The sequence below is a fragment of the Chenopodium album genome, chromosome 27 (assembly GCF_948465745.1).
Source record: "Chenopodium album chromosome 27, dcCheAlbu1.1, whole genome shotgun sequence".
Classification (NCBI taxonomy): domain Eukaryota; kingdom Viridiplantae; phylum Streptophyta; class Magnoliopsida; order Caryophyllales; family Amaranthaceae; genus Chenopodium; species Chenopodium album.
This window is the reverse complement of record NC_137860.1, coordinates 20,847,908-20,870,885: the sequence shown is the minus strand read 5'-3', so window position 1 is coordinate 20,870,885 and position 22,978 is coordinate 20,847,908. Positions and strand designations below refer to the sequence as shown.

General features: G+C 31.2%; 1 protein-coding gene across 1 annotated transcript; it reads left to right on the top strand.

Annotated features, from left to right (window-relative positions):
- The first annotated feature begins 18,784 nt into the window (after window positions 1–18,784).
- On the top strand, window positions 18,785–21,076 carry LOC145619760 (protein FAR1-RELATED SEQUENCE 5-like). Its single transcript, XM_081674456.1, has 5 exons — window positions 18,785–19,108; window positions 19,158–19,547; window positions 19,736–19,932; window positions 20,152–20,209; window positions 20,330–21,076. Exons 1-5 carry the CDS (start codon window positions 18,785–18,787, stop codon window positions 21,074–21,076), a joined length of 1,716 nt encoding a protein of 571 aa, XP_081530582.1.
- The last annotated feature ends 1,902 nt before the right edge of the window (window positions 21,077–22,978 follow it).

Here is a 22,978-nt window from a genome sequence, read left to right as displayed (position 1 = left end):
AAGCCGCCAAATCCAGGGGCCTGCTATCTGCCTGCCACGTGTCGCTCCCTGGAAGGTCCAAGGTGGCGCCCCTTCCAGTGACACGTGGCAGGCTCTGATTGGGCCTACTGGCCAGGGTATTTTTACCCAAATCAATAATAACATTAATTAATAATAATAATAATAACAACAACAACATTAATAATAATAATAATAATAGTGTTAATAATAATGTTAAAATCTGCTCTACTCGGCTCGACTTTCCTCGGCTCAGCTCTGCTCTGCTATCCTGAAATCTACTCTGCTCTGCTCTGCTAAAATTTAATTTGCTATACTCTGTTAACACCTGCTCTACTTTGCTCTGCTCTGCCCAGAAGCTCAAAACAACAGGGCCTTAGAGGTGCGAAGTCCGGCGCTTGGATCAATTCTTAGGTTTATGAAGGTGGGTCAGTATAAGCGGGTCGGGTTGATTCTTTGGTAGGTCGAGTCAGCTTAGATCACTAGCAGTTGGTTCGTGAAAATTTTAGAATATTATAGCAATAACAAATAATAAATTTATACATATTAGATGCAAAGATGCAACAGGTGTACGTATTTTCTGCTTAAATTTTTTAGGGAAATTATCAATGGTACACCCAAGGTTCGGGCTTTTATCAATGGTACACTAACTTAGTTTTTGTTTATCAGCGGTACACCCAAGGTTTAATACACTCATCTATAGTAACCCTAACGTTAATCAAACGTTAATTAAAGGTTAATTTTAGGTTAATCCACTTTAAATGAAATGACTAATTTGCCCCCTACTCCAAATACATTAAATCGCTCCTTTCAAACCTCCACTACCTATATTAAAAATTCCTAAGTTAGAAGATCGTTCATCTTCTTCTTCCTTCTCACTCTCTCCCCTGTTTCTACTATTGTGAGGTTCCATAATCGACGGGCGAATTAAACAAAATTCTAGCAAATTCTGCACCTCATTATTGATAGCTTAAGGTAAGTTTTCATCCGAGTCTTTGATTTTCTTACTTTCGCTTAGTTTTGGTAGTATATGAATTTTTTGTTTAAATGGTTGAATTTTGGTTTCCATGTACAATTGTTAGCGAATTATGGTTTAAATTATGCACAATGTACCTGTGATTATTATTTGATGCTTTATTGTTGTAAATTTTGCACAAATAATTCGAATTTGGTGTGTTTGAGTAGATATATGTATGTTTGTGTGTGAAAAGGGAAAATCAGAAAGGAGAGAAACTATATATAGAGGAAGAGGGGGTTGGTAGGGTAGAGTACATAAAGGAGGGAAAAAAAGGGAGGGAATTTTTTAAGTTAAAAACATCGAATTAAACCCCAACTTAACGTTTGTTTAACGTTAAGTATATAGTTGACAATCGTGTGAAACCTTGGGTGTATCGCTGATAAACAAAAACTAAGTTGTGTACCATTGATAAAAGCCCAAACCTTGAGTGTACCATTGATAGTTTCTCAATTTTTTAAATGTGCAAAGAAGAAGAAGAAGAAGAAGAAGAAGAAGAAGAAGAAGAAGAAGAAGAATAATAATAATAATAATAATAATAATAATAATAATAATAATAATAATAATAATAATAATAATAATAATAATAATAATAATAATAAATCTTCCTAAGTTGAACACCTATACTCGAGTGTATATAATGAATTTTGAAAAATTTATGAAAAGAGCTTTAGAATATTCTAGCTATTTAATTATTTCAACCTTCATTGTTAACTATAAACAATACTGGTGATGGGCATACAGGTAAACAATAATGCACATAGGAAGTCATACTCAATTACTCATATACAAGTCTTCCTACATATTAACCAACCTTGTATACAATCTACCTTCTCTACTGCTAATCCACTATTGCCTTTGTAAAACTCTCCATTTAATCATTCGGAACCAGAACCTCTTATACGGGTTCCGGTTCCCAAACCTGGGATTCCTAATAGGTTGCCAAATTTCAATTTAGTGTACCCTGATTTCTTTGTTCACCCCTACCTCAAATATATAAGGTACTTGTACTCTTCATTTTGATTTCACATAGCAGAATTCCCAGGTGCTCGTACTGTTTGAATGATATTGTTTTAATACGATGGTCCTTATTTAGTTGACATCATAGTTAAGTTTAATAAACTATACAAGTACGTTCCTATCAATTTTAATTATTTTTCTCACTTGTAATGGGTTTCACTATTAATTAAACTTTTTTTTTTGACAAGAAAAAAGAATTCCATTAATAAAAAAACAGTCAAATGAAAAGTCTAAACAATTCCTAAGAAATCCAAATTCCATTACAATTATATTGCACTAAATATGACATAATACCTTATAACTAATTATGTTGCAATAATTTACTCAAAAATAAATAAGTTATGTTGCAATAAACCTATACCATAAAAACATGACATCGAATCATGTGGCCAATTAATTGGAGCCCAATAAATTATATAAGTCAAGTTGGAGTATATATTGTTACCTACACCCAATGGCAGGGAACACTGCCTGCACCCCTCCAATCTACACGTGCCCCACCCCCGCCCTTTTTCATTTATGAATTTCCAGTAAAAATTTTTATAATATGTTCATTTATAAATCATTAGATGTTCATTTTTATAATAAAGAGTTTTTGTTCAAATTAATTTATTTTCTGAATAGAATGTTTAGAACTTTATAAATACATATGAGAGCAAATTTATTTATAAGGATCGCTGCGTTCAAAATAATTTTATTGTTAGAAGTACTGCATCATCCAATGTTCATTTTTGTTTATTCGTGTTTCTATCGATGTTCATTTTTGTATCATCAAATGTTCATTTCAAGAGCTATGTGTAAGTTTTATAGTAAGATGTATGCAAATACATACGTCTAAGAATTGTATTTATATACTACCTTTGTTAATTTTTATGTGCAACTTTGGGGTATTATTTGCATATAAAAATTAACGGAGGTCGTAAATAAAACGTTGTTAAAAAATAATTTCCAATATAAAATAAATTCAATTTAATTACAATATTAACGCATTTCCTTACAGCTATACAGTTACATGTAATTATTTCATAAATATGAAAGTGAACATTATTGTTTAGGCAGTCGAAAGACTATCACGAAGTCGGCTTGAACATTTAGGTTTTTGTTTATGAACATATTGCTTTCTAATAGAAGCATTGGATTTTGTATTATTGATCATTAACGACTTGTTTACTTTTCATAAGGAAGAGCAATCAATATTAGAAATATCATACGCATACTCAAGATGGTTTGTATCATACTATCATCTAGCTACCAATGTTAGAATAAATTTCACAAAATAAAGCATTTATTTAGCTTCCAAAATGTCAAAATTTGTCCATTAAAATGAACATCGTCTCTTATATCTAATGTGCGGTATTAATATTCAAAGAACATTTTACAACATAAAAAATGAGTATTTATTAAACCTGAATGAATATCTTTTAATGTGCAATTAAACATTAAAATTTAAATAAACATCTATCAAAATAATTATGTGCATATATATGTTAATGAACATTTACCAATATGTAAATGAACATCTATTATTGTAAATATAAACATAATATCAAACTAAAAATGAACTTGTATAAATGACGACATTGTCTTTTAATACATTTCATATGTACAGATAACATGTATATAAAATCATCTTCCTTGTGTGTTGTTCTTAATACATATTCTTTCTTAATGTATATATCGATGTCTTCTACGTACTTTCTTATATAATTATCCTATGTAATAAGAGATCAAATTTTTAAACCATTAATAAACATTTACACATACAAATATGAACCCATTATTAGAAAATGAGCATATACAGTTGAATATGAAAATGAACAATTATTAAAACAAAAATGAACATCTTTCAATATGAACATGAACAAGTGTTAAAAGTCAAACGAGCATCAACAATAGTTTTCACTATGAACTAAATTAATTATACCTACAGAAAATATGTGAATAAATCGGCAAAAAATAAACATTATTAGAATTCAATCTAAAGATAGTCTATTAATACGTGAATGACTGCTTACTAATATATAAACGAACATTTATGTAAATGAAAATGAACATTCATATAATATAATTTTCACTACAAACTAAATTTACATTTATATAATTTTACGATATAGATCAAATAATCCATAAAATAAGGATAATTAAAGCCTGTTTTCCAATGTTGTAATCAAATAACACACCATAAATTAATTCAACATAGAAGAGTGTATACCAAATAGTATTTTAATATAATTACAAGAAATCACTTTTATGATAAATAAAAGTATAAGAATTCAAGAACTACTATCGAAATTTTCATATATTTAAAGAAAATAATTGATTAATACAACAAAAAGTTAGGGTTTGTACTTTTTTTCTTCAAAAATAACTTGCAATTATCATTGCGATTGTGTGACTTTATCTCTTATATTAAACATCGTGCTTGATTTTTATAGAGAATTTCGAGTTTTTAAGTAAATGCTTTTGCAGATTTTGATGAGAGGGAATGTAGAGTGAAGATTAAAAGTGTATACTAATTTTAGAGAGAGAAAATAACTCTTCTATCTTATATTTTTGGGGTAGAAAGTAAACAATGTGTTTTATTGGAGGAAAGTGGATAGTGGGGGACTGGGGGTGTAGGTAGTTCTACCTACACTAGAGTGTAGGTGTATATAATTAAAGTTGGAGAGGCCTTGTAGGCCAAATTTTTTATTTGGGCCATAGTGGGCGTGTAACTGATATGGAGAAACAGGCCATTATTGTCGAGTACACGCCTTACAAAATATTAAACCTGTTTGGATTAATTACATAAAAACCTAAATTTACATTAGATTCTAGAACATTTTTGGGCATTAAAACAATCAAGTATACATTAAAATTTCAACAAACAAAATGTGTTGACCTTATGATTTTGATGATGACACAACCTAACTTATTTACAAATTAATAAGAGTTTGATTGTTTGAGTGTGTGATTAGTTGCAATGACTAGCAGAATTGAATGTCTTGCGAAGATTCCATGTGGAACAAGATAGCCACGAACAAAGCAATCCAAAAGAAAAGAGTTCCCTCACAGGAACCGATGCTTTAAAAGTGAAGACCTTGAAAAGAAAAGTTTTCCCTCAAGAAACATAAGCTTCAGAGTAGAAGCTTCACTAGAGAAGAGAAGTCTCTTCAAAGGAACAGAAGCCTTAAAGTAAAACGAAGCTTCAACAAAGATACATGAAGAATAACATATATTTTTATATTTTAGAAATTATGTAAGTATAAGGATAATATTATGCTTTAAATTAGCTGTGTGGAATTAGTCTAAAAAGATTGAATTGTGCATGTTTATTTAGGAAAAATGTTGTCTTTAAAAATCTTATCTCTTTATTTTATTAAAGTATTTTATTTTCAGTAATTTTCGAAAATCTATTAATCAAATAAAATATGAGTATGATTTCAAAAACTTGCGTCCTACTCTCCATGTCATGGTCTTGCTCAAAATGAGGTAATTCCTAAGACTACGTCTGAATATGAGAAACTAGATTTTGACAAAATGGAAATCATTGCTATGGCTGTGAAATTGCTCCATTGTTTGCTTGGACCTCACGAACACAATCGTATCATGGGGTGCAAGAATAGACAGCTACTGAGGCATGTAGGAATCGGCGCTGACATAACAGTGCCCATCTAGTTGCGATGGCTCTGTCGCCGTGCGACAGCAATGACGTTTGGCAACAGGGTTATCTCCTCGTTATGGTCCCTGCTGTCTTGTGCTAAGTTGTTCCAATATCGAGCCAAAAATCTACCTTCTTGCTTTGACCAATTCTACTACTGTTTGCTTGATTTTACTACCTAATTGAGTTTTTTTCCTCTTTTTTGAACCCATATGTGTTGTATATATGGCCATAATCCTCTGGGAATTCACGCTCCATCTAACCAATCGAACGCTCATGGCAACGGCGGGTACATCCGAGTTTGCAAATTCACCTAACCGTGGAAGCAAGTTTAACTTGCGGGGTCCCATCCATACGCGCCAATCCTTCCAAAGGTAAGGCTTCTGCGTGATACATCCGGACTCATAACCATGGACCCTCTTTTACTAACCCTTATCTTTGAACTTTAGAGAACTAGATCCATGGTTAGGTTGTAAATTCATTGCATCATATTGTGACTATTTAATTACTTGTGCATTACTTGCTTGTGCGTACTTACATGTGATTAAACTAACCATTTGGTTTGACTTGTGATTATGCATATGCTTAAACAAACTAATCAATGACTAAAGGACTTTGCTTAATTAATTAATTTGAGCTAATAAATATGCCTAAAATCGAGTCATAGTTGCTTTGAGTCAGCCCGGATTTTTATTCTAGTATAATGCACTAGCATCAACTTGTTTTAATCATAGCCGGATTTCTAGGAAGAGTTACGAGTCGTACACCCTATGGATCTGTAGCTCCGAGTTTTATGTTTCATCTAGCATTGGTTTAGTCCCAATCAGAGTCACAGATCAAAATTTATGACTGAAATATTACAGCATGTCCAATATAGTGCACATACATGAGGTTTTAACTTAGTCTTTGTTTGAGTTTAGTCACATGGTCATGACACGAGTCAAACATGCCACTTACACTCACTAGTCCTCACACTCTTGGTATACATGTTACCATGACCATGTCTTAGGTTCATACATGAGTTTATTTTTCCGTCATTTGAGTTGGGGGGTTCATTCTATTTCTATTTTCCTCCATATTTCTCCATCTATATCATCTTTCCACTCTCCACATGCTTTCTCCATACATATCATTCTCCTCATTCTTCCTGATCTTTTCCCATCTATGCATGTTGAATCGAGTATGAGTCAAGCTAAACCTTTACTTGTCCCTAACCAAAGCAATGAGTAAATAAATCAATATATACTTCACCCCAAATAGGTTTTAACCCAATAGATACAATTCAAGGCAAATCTGATAAACATGCATCAAATTCGATCAATCAAATCCATCCAATTACCAATCTTTCCTAGCAATTGTCAAGTAGAGCAAACCATAAGAGCATATAGAATTCAAGACTAGTGCTCACACACTCAACTCTCAATTATGTGGCGTGTAAAAGATGTACTCGATTGCTCTCCAACCACACAATTCTATGCACGAAGGTTGGAAGGTCTTTAAAGCTTGTAATATAAGGCTAGGGTAAAGGGTAGGAACTACTTGGGAAAATATGAGAGTAAAGACATGCTTAAACGGAGCCAAATCCTAATAACACCAATTAAAGTCAAAAATAAATAATGACCAAATCATCTCCAACACAACTCTACTCTACAAAAGTTCACCAAACAACCAATTCAATATTTCACAAAATAACCATCGCTTACAACTTCACTCATAAAAAAATGATAATATAAAACTAGAGTGAATAAACAAACTTTGAACTAAATTTTTTTTTCTTTGAACTTGAAATTTTTTCCAAATTGAATTCTTTTTTTTCTTTTCCTTTGCTCTTATTTTTTTTCCCCCTTTATATCTCACATTGGAATTTTTCAACTTTGAAACACAAATTGTCATCATTTTTTTCCAATCACAATATCAAAAGACCAAATCACTCTTCTCATATTTTTACATTATTCAAATTATGTGTACACTACAACTCTCTCACCTCACTAACTAAAAGCTCCCCCAAGCCAAGCATAGGTTTAGTAACCAATGGGGCTAAATAGGCTTGTAATGTGGCTAAATAACAATAAAACGGCACAAGCAATAACATGGGTAGCAAGAAGGGAACAAATGTATCTAATATCGTCTGAAGGCCACCTAAAAGAATGAACGCCTTCGTCCTTCACATTGTGCATAATAGTAAATCGTAGAACATCACTCATAGTCGCAAATCAATACTCATATTCATTGATATACCAGAAACTAACACACATTCCTAACCAAATCAACTAGTCAAGCACTATATTCACAAGTAGTTAGGCAAAATTGACGCATGTCAAGGCTCCAAAGCAATCAAAAACCAAATCATGACCAACTAATCCACAATGTTCATTATCAATAACCAAGAGTCAAAACAATTTTTTTCAAAGGGCACAGGGAAGCATGATTCATTTTCTTCATTGGAATGTTTTATAGTAGTTTTTATTTTTATAAAAGCAATAAATCACGAGAAGGCAATAAAAAAAACTAGACTAAACACACCAAAAGAAAAATAAAATTAAAATAGAAAGAGTGAAAGATATACCATACATACACGAGAACCTACCCCCAATCGAAATTAGACAATATCCTCATTGTCTTAAAGGGAAGCAAGTAGTCAAGGTGACTACTCATCATCATCACCACAATAATGTCACCAAAGCCTCGAGGATTGCAATGCATCTCTTTGGAACAAATTTAGGCAAGAATGAAATAAAGTGTTAGTGGGAAAAAGCCTAAATTTGAGTCAGGTGCACCATTCAGATCTTAACTTTTGATGTATAAATCAAAATGCAGTGATTCTAATTGCATTGGAAAGTAGACTTGTTATGGCTTGTCAAAGTTAACGAATTCTGCTGACTGCTCTTGCACCCGATCGGGCCGAGCTCTGCCCCGGTCGAATACGAATGCAGTTCCGATCCAAAATGAGTGAAGCCTTCTCTAGCTCAAAATATGCACAAAAATAAACTCCCACACGCATAGTTACACTCTCCTTACCTTTCTAAAACAAAACAAAAAGAAAACACACAAATTAAAATTAAATAAAAACTAAAAAAAGCAACGAAATATGAGTTGCCTCCCGCAAAGCGCTAGTTTATCAAGGTCCCGCTCGATCATACTCCTTCTCTTAATCGGAAGAATTCAATGCCTTGAATAACTTATCAATGCTCCTACAAGCATTTCATTGAGCACTAAATAAGGCTTAATTGCTAACATATTAATCGCTACAAAGAAAAGGTTAGGAGCACATAAAGAGAACTCAAAGTAAAAGGAAAAATCAAAAGAGAGAGATGAAAATACACCACAACCTTCTATTTGCTCCGCTAAAAATTTAGAATTAATAGAACGAATTAGAAGGTAGTCATTGTCTTATCATCCAATAATGATTCCAATATTTTACCCTCATGAATAACCTCATCATCAACAAAGGAATTTTCAACCACCGTTTCAACAACTAAGGATTTTTCAATCACCGATTCGTCAACCAATGATTTTTCAACCACAAATTCTATAACCGATGGTTTTTCATTCTTATTATTATAGTGTCCATAAATTATTTCATCAAGAGCCTTCCAATAACTTTGATAAGCAACTAATCGATTCCGAATATGATCATATATATATGGCAAGACTCTACAATCATCGGGAGCATGCACAAAATAGTCACTATAAGGGCATTCAGGATTTTCATGACAAAGACGTTAACAACAACAGTAGTTTGGTGCTGTATAAAAATCATATAATTCTTGTAGTGGCATAAGCATGGATATTTTCAACTCATAAGGATTAGAAAGGAAAAAAATAATAATATAGACTCTAATAATAATTAGAAATAAAAAAAATTGGTTCCCCGGCAACGATGCCAAATTTTGATAGGCTAAAGTCGTATCACCTAATCAAAAGTGATTCCTAAAACCACTAACTAATAATAGATAGAGAAGTAGGGTCGAATCCACAGGGAAACGAGTCTTTCTATTCCTAATTAATTAATATAATCTAGATTATCAAGTAACCAAATTTATTGTTATAAAAGGAATTAAACTAAGGAGAATAAAAGTAGGGAAGAATAAAAGTAAGGAGAAATCAATTAACAATAGCCTAGGGCATAGCTTCACTAATAAATAATACTCCAGGGTAAAACATAGCAATCAATCATCAATGCCTCAATTAATCAGATCATAAAGGGCTTTCGCTACATATTACAATCACATAATTAATCTACCGTACCGGTATTAAATCTCATCTCTCGATTTATACATTAACCTGCCTATTGAAACTAAGCCTAAACATCAATTCTCATCTCTCGGATCAATATTGCTTAACTCATACAAATTAAATCTAGTCAAATCTAATTACATAGCATTAAATAAATCAATAGGAAATTAATTAACAATTAACAATAATTTATTGATCCCCATAACCCTAGAAATAAAACTACTCACACATAATTAAATCTAAACTAATCAAAGTAATTAAAAAAAGCATAACAAAAAGCAAGAATTAAGAGAAAAAGAATAATAGTATTAAGTAACAAGAAAACAAAATAATAAAATTGATAAAGAGTAGAGAGAGAATGAAAAACTAAAAGAAACTAAATCCATAACCTTTTAAACGCCAAATTGGTTTGAGGAATTTTTGCTTTTAGGAATTTCCTTATGAACAGTGTGTAGACGGTTTTACCCCTCCTTTTTTTTTCTCTCTTCCTAATGAACATTGTCCTTCCCTTTTTGCCCTTCAATCCATTAACCTAGAGGTGATCAACATTGGCTCGGCCCGATCCGTCCCGAAAATAGGGTGGGTTTGGACTAACAATATATACCTACACTCTAGTATAGGTAGCACTACCTACACCTCCACTATCCACTTTCCCCAAACAACACACTGTTATAGTTTACTTTCTACACCCAAAAAAATATAAGATAGAAGCATTATTTTCTCTCTCCTAAAATTAGTATACACTTTTAATCTTTTTCACTCTCCATTCTCTCTTATCAAAATTTGCAAAAATATTTACTTAAAAACTCGAAATTCTCTATAAAAATCAAGTGCGGTCTTTGATATAAGAGATGAAGTCACACAACTGCAAGAATATAAAATCAAATTGTAAGTTATTTTTATAAGAAAAAAAGTGCAAACCCTAACATTTTGCCATATTATTCAAGTTTTTCAGTAAACATGTTAAAATTTTGATAGTAGCTCTTGAATTCTTATACTTTTTTTTTATCATAAAAGTGATTTAATATAATTATATTAAAATTATTTTTGGTACATTATATGTACACTCTTCCGTGTTGAATTAATTTATGGTGTGTTGTTTGATTACAACATTGTTGGACATAAAAGTTGAAAACAGAGTTTAATTGTCCTTATTTAATGGGTAATTTGATCTATTTCGTAAATTATATAAATGTAAATTTAGCTCGTAGTGAAAGTTATTTTTTTTATAAATGTTTAGTTTCATTTACATAAATGTTCATTTATATATTAATAAGCGGTCATTCACATATTAGTAAACGATCTACATAATGAGTTTTAATAATCTCTTAATGATGTCTATTTTTGGCCGATTTCTTCACATATTTTCTATAGGTATAATTAATTTAGTTCATAATGAAAACTATTTTTAATGCTCGTTTGACTTTTAACACTTGTTCATGTTCATATTGAAAAATGTTCATTTATATTTTAATAATTGTTCTTTTTTATATTGCACTGTATATGATCATTTTGTAATAATGGGTTCATATCTGTATGTGTAAATGTTTATTAATGGTTTAAAAATTAGATCTCTTATTACACAGGATTATTATATAAGAAAGTAGAAGACATCGATGTATATATTGAGAAAGTATATGTATTAAAAACAACACACAATAAAGATAATTTTATATACTTGTTATTTATACGAAATGTATTAAATGACAATATATAGAAATGGTAATTGAAATTCATTTTTAGATCGATATTAAGTTTATATTTACAATAATATATGTTCATTTACATGTGGGTAAATGTTCATTCACATATATATGCAGATAATTATTTTAATAGATGTTAATTTAAATTTTATTAAATGTTCAATTGCACATTAAAGGATATTCATTTCAGTTTAATACTTGTTCATTTTTTTTGTTTTAAAATGTTCTTTGAATATGAATACCACACATTAAATATAAGAGATGATGTTCATTTTAATAGACAGATTTTGACATTTTGGAAGCTAAATAAATGCTTATTTCTATTTTATGAATTTCATTCTAATATTGGCAGCTAGATGATACAAAACATCTAGTATGTACATGATATTTCTAATATTGATTGCTCTTCCTTATGAAAAGTAAACAAGTCGTTAATGATCAATGATACAAATTCAATACTCATATTAGAAAAGCAATATGTTCATAAACAAAAAACCTAAATGTTCAAACCGACATCGTGATAGTCTTTCGACTACCCAAACAATAATGTTCACTTTCGTATTTATGAAACAATTACATGTAGTATAGCTGTATGAAAATTTATTATTATTGAAATTAAATTGAATTTATTTTATATTGGAAATTATTTTTAACAACTCTTTATTTATATAAATACAATTCTAAGGCGTATGTATTTGCATACATCTTACTATAAATTTTACACATAGCTATTGAAATGAACATTTAATGATACAAAAATGAACATACAAAAATGTACATTGGATGATGCAATACTGCTAACAATAAAAATGATTTTAACGCAACAATCCATATAAATAATTTTGCTCTCATTTTTATTGATAAAAAAATTCTTAAAATTCAATTCATAAAATAAATTAATTTAAACAAAAACTCCTTACTATAAAAATGAACATTTAATAATTTATAAATGAACATTTACCGATACAGAAATGAACATATTACAAAAAATTTACAGAAAAAGGGCGGGGGCGGGGCACGCGCGGAGGGGGGGTGCAGGCAGTGTTCCCTGCCGTAGAGTGTAGGTAAAAATTTGCAGAGGTCTTACACGACTTTACATGATTATAAATATAGGGGGCATTTTGGTTGATCTTTTCAACAAACATGGTTTGTTTAATGACCCAAAATTTACACCATTTAGGTTAGAACCGATACACCATTAGTGGGTTTACAAAAAATGTGTATTGTTCATGGTAGATCCATTAACATATTTTTTTGCTGTTTATTTACAAATTTACCATCTCATTAAACATGAGTTGTTTATTACGGCGTAAAATGATTTATTCTCATATATTTTAATGTATGTAAAGAATCTTTGGTCAAAATTTTAAATTGTACACAATTATATGTGGCTTGCTACATGGTGTGACCAGCCAACATGAGAGTTTCGTCGTTAGTGTTATAGGGGTTACTATTCCGTATAATAGGGGTTACTCGGTCCATGTTGCAGGGGTTATTTAGTCAGTATTATAGTGGTTACTCAGTCAGTGTTACAGGAATTACTCGGTAAGTGTTATAGGTTTTACTTTATTGCTTTATAAGTGATCGCATGGTGTGACCAACCGCACATAAGATGGGCTGAAATGAGCACGAACAAAAACTTGATTTTGGAATTGAGGGAGTAATACATTAAAAAAAATCCAATGGGTAGGTTTCAAAGTAATGATATATAATATCAATATTTTACATAATTATTGATTTTTAATCTCAACTTTGGGCCATTATATTAAATAATCTCATCTTTCAATTATTCAAGAATGATAGTTGGTGGCGTTTTCTTTCTATTGGTCGATAAAAAAAATGCCACATATCAAATGCTAATTGATCTAAAAAAATAAAATAACATAAAATAAAAATGAAAAAAAAAATAAATCCCAACCAACCTCCCACCACAGCAACATCCCCCTCCCTCCCTAGCTTCGCCAGTAACTAGGGGCAAAGCTACATTGGTGCACACTGGTGCACGTGCATCACCAACTCCAAAAAAAAAAAAATCTCCTCAAAGAGACTGGTTATTATAAATAACCGGTCTCTAAGATGCTAAGTCTATAAGGTCATTTTTAATATTCTTAATTGTAATGGGTCAAAGAGACTAGTTATACTAAACAAGTGGTCTCTAAGGTCATTGTACTTTTTTTTTTACTACTACTAAAAGTAATGAGTGGGTACCATTTGTTTTTTTTTTTTTTTTGGTAGTAAGGCCCCGTTCTTTAGAGTTGCTCTACTCTACTCTGCTTTGCTGTGCTCTGCTGAGTCTTTCTCTGCTCTACTCTGCTCAAATCAAATTTGCTCTGCTCTGCTCTACTCAAAAGATATTAGCTCTGCTATGCTCTATATTCAAATAATAATTAATAATAACAACAATAATAATTAACATTCAATAATAATAATTAATAATGTATTAATGATAATAAATATTATTTTGTATATTTATAATAATTATTAATACTTAAAATAATTTTAATAATTATTAATATTATTAATAATTAATATTTATTAATCATAATAATAATTATCAATAATAATATTTAATAATTCAAACTATTAAGAATTAATATTAATAATATTATTAATTAATAATTTCTAATAATTATAACAATTCTTTCAAAAAAATTAAATAATAATAATAATAACAATTAATAACAATTTATTTTGTAAACATTTGATATTAGAATCACAATGTGTAGAAACATTTTATGTGGGTATTGATTGTTAGTTCATTGAGTTGAATTATTTTTCAAAACTTCCATACATTTTAAGAATTAAAAAAAAAAAGGTTGTTTCGTAGTACTTTGTATATTATTATTATTTTAGGGTAAAAATATATGATTAAAAAAAATTTATAGGTAAAATCATTATTACTCATTAAGTCATTTTATTTTAAAATTTTTGTGAAATAAAAATAAGTAAACCGTTGTCTTTTATCTTTCTAGTATTAACATATGTTAAATATGGTACACATATATTTATATTTTCACTCACCTAAATAATAATAATAATAATAATAATAATAATAATAATAATAATAATAATAATAATAATAATAATAAATAACAACAACAACAACAACAACATTAATAATAATAATAATAATAATAATAATAATAATAATAATAATTACAACAACAACAACAACAACATCAATAATAGTATTAATAAAAATGTGGAAATCTGCTCTGCTCGGCTCGGCTCGGCTCTGCTCTACTAAAATCTGCTCTGTTGAAATTTAATCTACTCTGCCCAAAAGCTCAAAAGAACAGGGCTTAACTTCGACTTGTTAGATGGATTTTTTAAAGTACTTTTTAGTTGCAGTAAGAATTTTTGTGTCCATTTTTGGATTGAAATCAATTTGGTTGTTATATACAAAGTAATTATTTTAATGTAATTTTAGGATTGAAAAATTATGAATTGAACTAGACCCCAATTTTTTTTGTACTTTTATATGTGATCAATAAATGATGGTGACTCACCAACTCGAAAATCCTAAATCCGCCACGGTTAGTAACCACCTTCTCCCTCCCCAGCTTCACCAATAACCACCTTCTCCTCCCTAGCCCCACCAAAAACCACCACCTTTCCTTGGAAACCACTCGTAGCCCCACCCTCTTCCATTGAAACTACTCACACCCCACCCCTTTCAACTAAGATAACCATTTCATTCCTCCCTTCTCTCGATACAACCACAACCCCACCCTCTCCTTCCCTTGAAACCACCTTAACTTTACCCCCTTTGTCGAAATCACGTCGCACCCCTTCTTTTGAAATCACTACTTTCAAGGTTGTTTTGGACCTAGGTTAAGTTTCAATTTATTTCGAACCATATATAGTTTTTTTTTTGGGGGGGAGGGGGGGTTGGCTTTCAGGTGGCTGGGTTGGGTTTTGGGTGAGGTTGAGGGAGGAGGAGAGGATGGTTTTGAATGAGGGGTTAAGGAGGGATAGTGTCGGGGGTGGGTGGGGTGGTTTTATGTTATTTTATATTTTAAAAATTGTTTTCAATTGTTTGGATCAATCAAGGCTTGACCCATGACAAATACAGAGTAACTTATTATAATAGAATTGTTGACCGGTCATGACCTATCTGAAGAAAACGCCCCAAAATTGAGATACTTAACATAAATGGCCTATAATTAAGATCACTAAAACCAGTTTTTCATACGTAGTATATCTTAATGGTAAAATTAATAAAATTGACAAATACGGAGTATAACAACTTTAACTATGTCAATTATAGTTGAACGAAGAAAGTAACCGAGAAGCTACTTTTTCCGTTTCTTTTTAATTGACATATTTCTTTAGTCACGTTTGCCAATGCACCAATTCAATGATTAACATCTTTAATAACTGTTTACTGATTAAAAAAAATTATAAAAAGTTGATATTTTGAAACTATACATTGTGACAAATCTAACAAGATTCCACTTGACTATATATTTCTTCACACATAATTCACAAAACATGGTCAAAGGAAAGTGTGAACAGCAAAGAGCATCAACAATGGTGAGGATAAATATATCCTTTTGCATTTTCTTTATTTTTTTCTCCAATTGACACATCATATTCTTTTTTCTCAACATCATTTCACACTATCTCCATCCTTTTTCTCTTTCCCCTTCTCTAATTTTTCTAACATCAATGACGATTCTTTCCCATTTTCTTTCTCCTATTTACGTATACCCCACCATATATTCTCAATCTTATTAATATAATTATTTATTAGTATAATACTACCTCCGTTTTTTTTAGTTGACACGTTTTGACTTTAGCACTATTCACACACTCTCATTTGACCGTGTTTTGTGCTTTTTACGTAATGAAAAACATAGTCATGTGGGATCTTGTTAGTTTCGTCATGATATATAGTTTCAAAATATCAACTTTTCATAATTTTTGCGTATCGACAATTAAAGATATGAATGGTTGAAGTTGTGCATTGGCAAACGTAACTAAAGAAACGTGTCAACTAAAAAGAAACAGAGGAAGTACTTTTTTTTTTAAGAAAAAAACAACTAACAATAATGTAGTAAAGCTTTTTGCACAAGAGTCAAGGAAGATGATCCTTTCCATTAAGAGGAAACTACCATTTCCTCTTCTTAAGACAATCCTCTCCCCCTCTTGCAAATCAATGAGGATCCTTTTAGCCAACAAAAAAGTGAGCTAAAACAATACAAATCCTTATCATTGCTGGTGCTCTTAAAGTCAAAACGTGTAAATTAATACAACAAAAACTTTTACATACAACCGGTGTGCAGTAAAATACTGAACAACGGATTTTCGCACGTGTGAACAGTGTTTTTTTTTTTCCTTTTTCCAAAATAACGACATCTCCTTCAAAACTCCTTCAGCAAGCAACAATGGAGGAGAGAGAAAACTCCAATTTTCCAGATTCAAAACTCCTTCACCAAGCAACCATGGAGGAGAGAGAAAACTCCAATTTTCGATCAACAAGCCGGAAACCTCTAGATCGTCCAATTACGAAAACCTAATGCGCGAATTTCTGCAATTACAAAGAGAAAATCAACCACCATTAACGCAACATCCAGAGAAAACATAGAGTTTCGACCTCAATCAAACATTCAGAGAAGGTGAAGCAGAGAATTTCGTTGATGATCTCGATCAGTTTAATGATGATAACATTCAAAACTCAAAAGTTCCAGATATTCAAATACAAGGTAAAAATCTAAACAAATACTAACCTATTGTTTGTTTTTGCTTAAATTTTTTATTTAATTTTCAATAATTAATGCAGATATTGAAAATCAAGGTGTTTTAAATACATTAGACTATGAAGATCAAGTTATTCCGAACACATTAGATGAAGAAGGACAACCAGTAGATGAAGACGAAGGTAAAATTCTATAAATGTTGCATATATTATGGCAAAAGTTACATTAACTATATGTATGAACAAGTATATAGGTGAGTTGAAAGCAGAAACATGCTAGTCTTTGCCCTACTTGATTTACCTAGTCATGTAGTATATTGTCCTGATTTATTAGAAAGAATTATTCGGCTGTTTGTCGAAGGATTGCTGAAGAATGCAGTTAGTAGAGGTTAGTGAAATCTGTTTTGTTGGTTTGCTGTAAAATTTCATTGAATTGAAATTAAGGACATGTAGGCATGATCTTTGGGTTATGTGTCTAGAGAGGTGAGACTGAATTATCATAAACTAATTTACCAACCATGAAGCTTTCTGGATGCTATCTTGCTTCATCTTGGCACTCTTTTGTCGAGTTCATTCTAGGATGGTCTTCTGATGCAATGTAGGATATAACTTGGTTGGTCACTAGGTTTGCCATTTTCTATCTTCGATCAATTTTAGTCTTACCTATGTATGAACTGTTTAAAGAAACACTTGGGTAGAGCAACACTTGAGTAAGGCTTGGTTGCTGTGATCCAAGCATAGTATGAGAAGTTCTTCTTTTCTTTCTCGTACACTTTTTGAACAAGTGTTGTCTTCCCTGATTGAAACAGAGCCGGTGAAGGGACATTTCTTGTCAATGTAAGTTCTTGACATCGAACAGCAATACATCAGTTTAGTATGAATGACAATTAACAATACTCAATGGGAAATAACAGAGCTTAGGAAGATCAGTAAGCAGAGAATTACAAAAGAAATAGTCCTTATCATTAAGATAATTGGAGGATTTAGTTTAAACAAAGCAAGGCAATTCCTGAGTGCAGACGAATATCCTAAAATAATGTAGGACTAATTGCAACTCTATGGTTGACATTATTTTAGATTTTGAATCACTAGCATTGCGCAAGGTGGGCTGCAGAGTATTCATTCATGAATGTTACTAATATCTTTACAAATGTTACCTTTATTAATACAGAAGTTACTTGTATTATATACCCCTGTACTAAATAACTTATTCTTTATGCATATGCTTAAGTGCATAACCTATATTTATAACACTATGCTCCCATGTTCTCATGCCTCTAGGATCATTAGTTGGAGTGGAAAGAGACACTTATCAAGAAATTTATGACTTGTACAGTCTACATGCTTCTACAGTGGGATTTTCAATGAGAAAGCATACAACAAGGTACCGCTTACACACACGTATAGTCACAAAAAAATTCTTTGTGTGTTCTGCGGAAGGAAAAAGACATTCTGTTGCAAAGAAGACAAATATGGTTCTAATGGTTGATGAAGATAACAAGGATTTAAAACAAAGAAAACCACGACAAGTCTCCATTACAAGAACTAAATGCAAGGCAAGCCTGAGAGCAAAAATGAATGATGATGGAAAATTTAAGGTGCTGTCACATGTGTTACAGCATAATTATGAACTAACAAGACAGCAGTGGCATTATTTGCATCGATCTGAGAGAGAAGTAACAATAGAAAAGGCAGAAGCAATTAAAACAATGAAATCTGCTGGACTTTCAACAATGGACACATATAATTACATGTGTACAGAAGCTAATGGAGAAGAAAACTTGGGGCATAGTGTTGTAGATCACCTCAATTTCTGCTCAAGACTAAAAAATGGAACAAATATAGGCCGGAGATGCTCAGACATTAGTGAACATTCTGATCGAAGAACAAAAAGAAGATCCTAACTTCTATTTTAGAGTGAAATTCGACAAAGAAGGTAGAATTTCCAACATTTTTTGGAGAGATGCAATGATGTTAGAGGATTACAAAATATACGGAGTTGTTCTTGTATTTGATACAACATACAGAACAAATCGGTATAACCTTATATGTGCTCCTTTTGTTGGAATAGATAACCATTGGAAAAATTGTATGTTTGCATGTGCATTCATAGGCAATGAAAAAACAGAGTCGTTTATGTGGTTGCTTGAAACCTTTAAAAAGTCTATGGAGAAAAAAATTCCAACCTCCATATTCACTAACCAAGACCAGGCTTTGGCTCTCGCAATTGAGCAGGTACTACTTTTTCTATTTGGATATCATATTCACTGATTCCAGTCTCATTTTGATTCATTTTTGTGTTCATAACTTTTATGAATATAAGTATCACTTATGTGAGTATAAATGGTACTTTTGTGAGTAAAAATATCACTGTTGTGAGAATAAGTGTTCAAGTTTAGTGACATATCACATTCTGAATGCAGGTATTGCCAGACACAAGGCATAGGCTATGCATATGGCACTTAGAACAAAATGCAATAACATGCTTTGGAGCCCTTAAAAGGGATAATGAGTTCAAAAAAATATTCAACAAATGCTTGAAGGGATGTGTGATAGAAACAGAATTTGAAGAAAGATGGAAAGAAATGATACAAAAATTTGATTTGGTTAATCATGCATGGTACCAAAGGGTGTACGATCTAAAAAAAAAGTGGTGTCCAGCACCCAGTAAAGATTTCTTCACGGCAGGAATTCTTTCATCACAAAGAAGTGAAAGTACGAACCATGCAGTAGGATTCAGAGCTAATAAATCAACAACACTGACATAATTCTATGGCATCTTTGTAAGAACCATAAAAAGATGGAGAACTGATGAGAAGTATAATGAGTTTACCTGCAGCAAATCAATAGCCTTTACTTCATTGCCACTATCCGGAATGCTAAAGCATGCTGCACAGGTACTTTTATATTCCTTTATTACATATATCTAAGACCTGAAAACAAACATCATAAGCAAATATAAAAATGATACATGCAAAAGAACATGACTGGTAGTAAGTTATTGCTCTAATGTACAGGTTTACACATTGTCTCTGTTTAGAGACTTCGAAGAAGAATTTGGATACTCAATGGCGACCACAGTCCAAATTCTAGGGAGAACTGAAGAAAACATTATTCTTTATGAAGTATATTTAGAAGAAAAGCCATGGTCTTCCCAACATGTAAGTTACATACATGAGAGCCAAACTATATGGTGCACTTGCAAGAATTTCAAAGCTTCTGGTTGGCTATGCTATCACTGCCTCAGAATTTTACATCTACATTCTATTACAAGAATTCTAGAGAAGTACATTAGAAAAAGATGGACAAAGCTTGCAAAGTCTGAAGTATGGAATAGAATGGAAAAAAAGGATCCAAAACTCCCATATACACCATGTAGACATACAATGATGACAAAATATTATAACTTAATCTTAAAGAGTCAAGAAAATGAAAAGGCAAGAGCATTCATGGAGGAAAACTTCAAAAGCTGTATGAAAATGGTGGAAGACTTACTTGCGGCTGATGATTTTACAGAGGAGGTTGCTGCAAGTGATTACAATTCTAATGTGGCAGGGAGTGCCCGGAGTAACAATAATACTACTGCTTCTTCATCAACAAGTACAACCATACCCGCTATATTAGACCCTAAGAGAGCTGTAACAAAGGGGAGAAACAAGAGAGTAAAAGGAGCACTTGAAAAAGGGAAGAAATCAAAGCAAAAACCATTACCAGATCCAAATTCAGAGTTTGGATCGAAGACACCTAATGTGCGACTTTTTTGAACTTGTAGTGAGTTTGGATGAAACACAATTGCAAACTTTTTTGTAGTGAGTTTATTTTTGTTTTATGCTACTATTGACTTTCATACAGAATTTTTTGTAGTGAGTTTATTTTTGTGATATGGAATTGCTCATGAATTATGAACATTTATATAATGTTACACTGATACTTAAAAAAGTAATGCATATACTCGCAAAAGTGATGCATGTAATGGCAAAAGTGATGAATTTACTAACAAAAGTGACACTAACACTTACAAAAGTGATGCATTTACAGAAAAGTAACACTAATACTCGCAAAAGTAACAATAATACTCACAAAAGTGATGCATCTACTCACAAAAGTAATACTTTTTACTCGCAAAAGAAATATGTCACTCACAAAAGTGATATTTATATTCATAAAAGTGACAATAATAATCACAAAAGTGTCCGTTTTTAAAATGAATAAAATGGTAATATTTATATGTGATAAACTTTAAATTTTCATTTAAATCAACAATATTTCTGTATGATGATATATGATACACTTATAAAATTATAATCAGAAATATAAATAAATAAAAATAAGAACAATAGATTACCAACATTTAATCACATATATATATATATATATATATATATATATATATATATATATATATATATATATATATATATATATATATATATATATATATATATATATATATATATATATATATATATATATATATAATAAACTTTGTACAAACATTTTGAAAATATTAATACTAGTTTAAGTGTCAATATTTATCACTAGTTCCAACTTCCAAAAGTAGTTAACTAATGACAACTTCCAAAAGTATTTAACTAATAACAACTTCCAAAATTACCTAAAATTTAGGAGTGTACTTCTGTGTAGCCTTTGTAGTCCGTTTTGCTTTCGGAGCAGTGTCAACAGCAGGAGCAGTTTCAGATTTCTTCTTTTTCTTCTCCGCTGCTGCAGCCTTCCTCCTTTCTTCAATTTCAGCAACATACGCAAGATCACTCTTCTTTTCATTAAATTTTTCAACTTTTACTAAGACTTCAGATCTTGATTCGTTCATGTCACACAACACGAGTTTCGCACAAATCTTAGCACGTAAAAATTTCCTCCCAGCAACCTCACAACAAGAAAATAAAAGGCGCATTAATATGTATAAAACATTAGCATAAACAATAACAAATGAATTAATTCAGATCAGTTTCAAGATCACTCACTATTCTAAGTTCATCTACAGAAAACGATGTATCACCAACAAAATGCTCCATATAATACATCATAAACACACCACAGTCATTATTATCAACCTTACTCTTCTGCCACACTAAATCGGCAATTTTGAACTTGTAAAAAGGGACTTTTTCACTCTTTGGATGATTTCTTCGTGCAAGAAAATCACCAAATTCAGAACACTGAAAAAAAAAACAGAATATTAAAAACAACAAAAAAATCAGATTAAAATAGATACATACTTTAAAACAGACAATAACATACCAGATAAATAGTCAAATTTTGAAAATATGTAATCGTCTCATCACTCCAAATGATATTATCAACATAATGAACCAATTCATTGCCATGATCAATCACAAACAGCACATAATGTTCATGAACAAGAATAGGAAAATAAACCTGAAAAAATAGAACAAAAGTAAACATAAAGCACAACCATCAAACAGTTAATATATATATAAAAATTAAGATATATACCAAGTCTGCACCAATAACATCACAACCAGAATTTTCATATGTAACCCATTCATTCCAAATTTCGTGCAAATCGGAGACAGCAGAACTATCAAAACTATCTTCGTTCTCCTCCGATACATGCAAAAAAGCAAACTAAAAGGAAAAAATAAATAAATGAAAAGTGTAAGAAAACAAATAACTCAAAACAGAAA

Coding starts and splice junctions, on each gene's coding strand:
- LOC145619760 (XM_081674456.1), top strand. CDS start 18,785: ATGGTTCTAATGGTTGATGAAGATAACAAGGATTTAAAACAAAGAAAA. Junction 19,109..19,157: donor AAAACTTGGGGCATAGTGTT/GTAGATCACCTC, acceptor GAACAAATATAG/GCCGGAGATGCTCAGACATT. Junction 19,933..20,151: donor GATTTGGTTAATCATGCATG/GTACCAAAGGGT, acceptor GTTTACCTGCAG/CAAATCAATAGCCTTTACTT.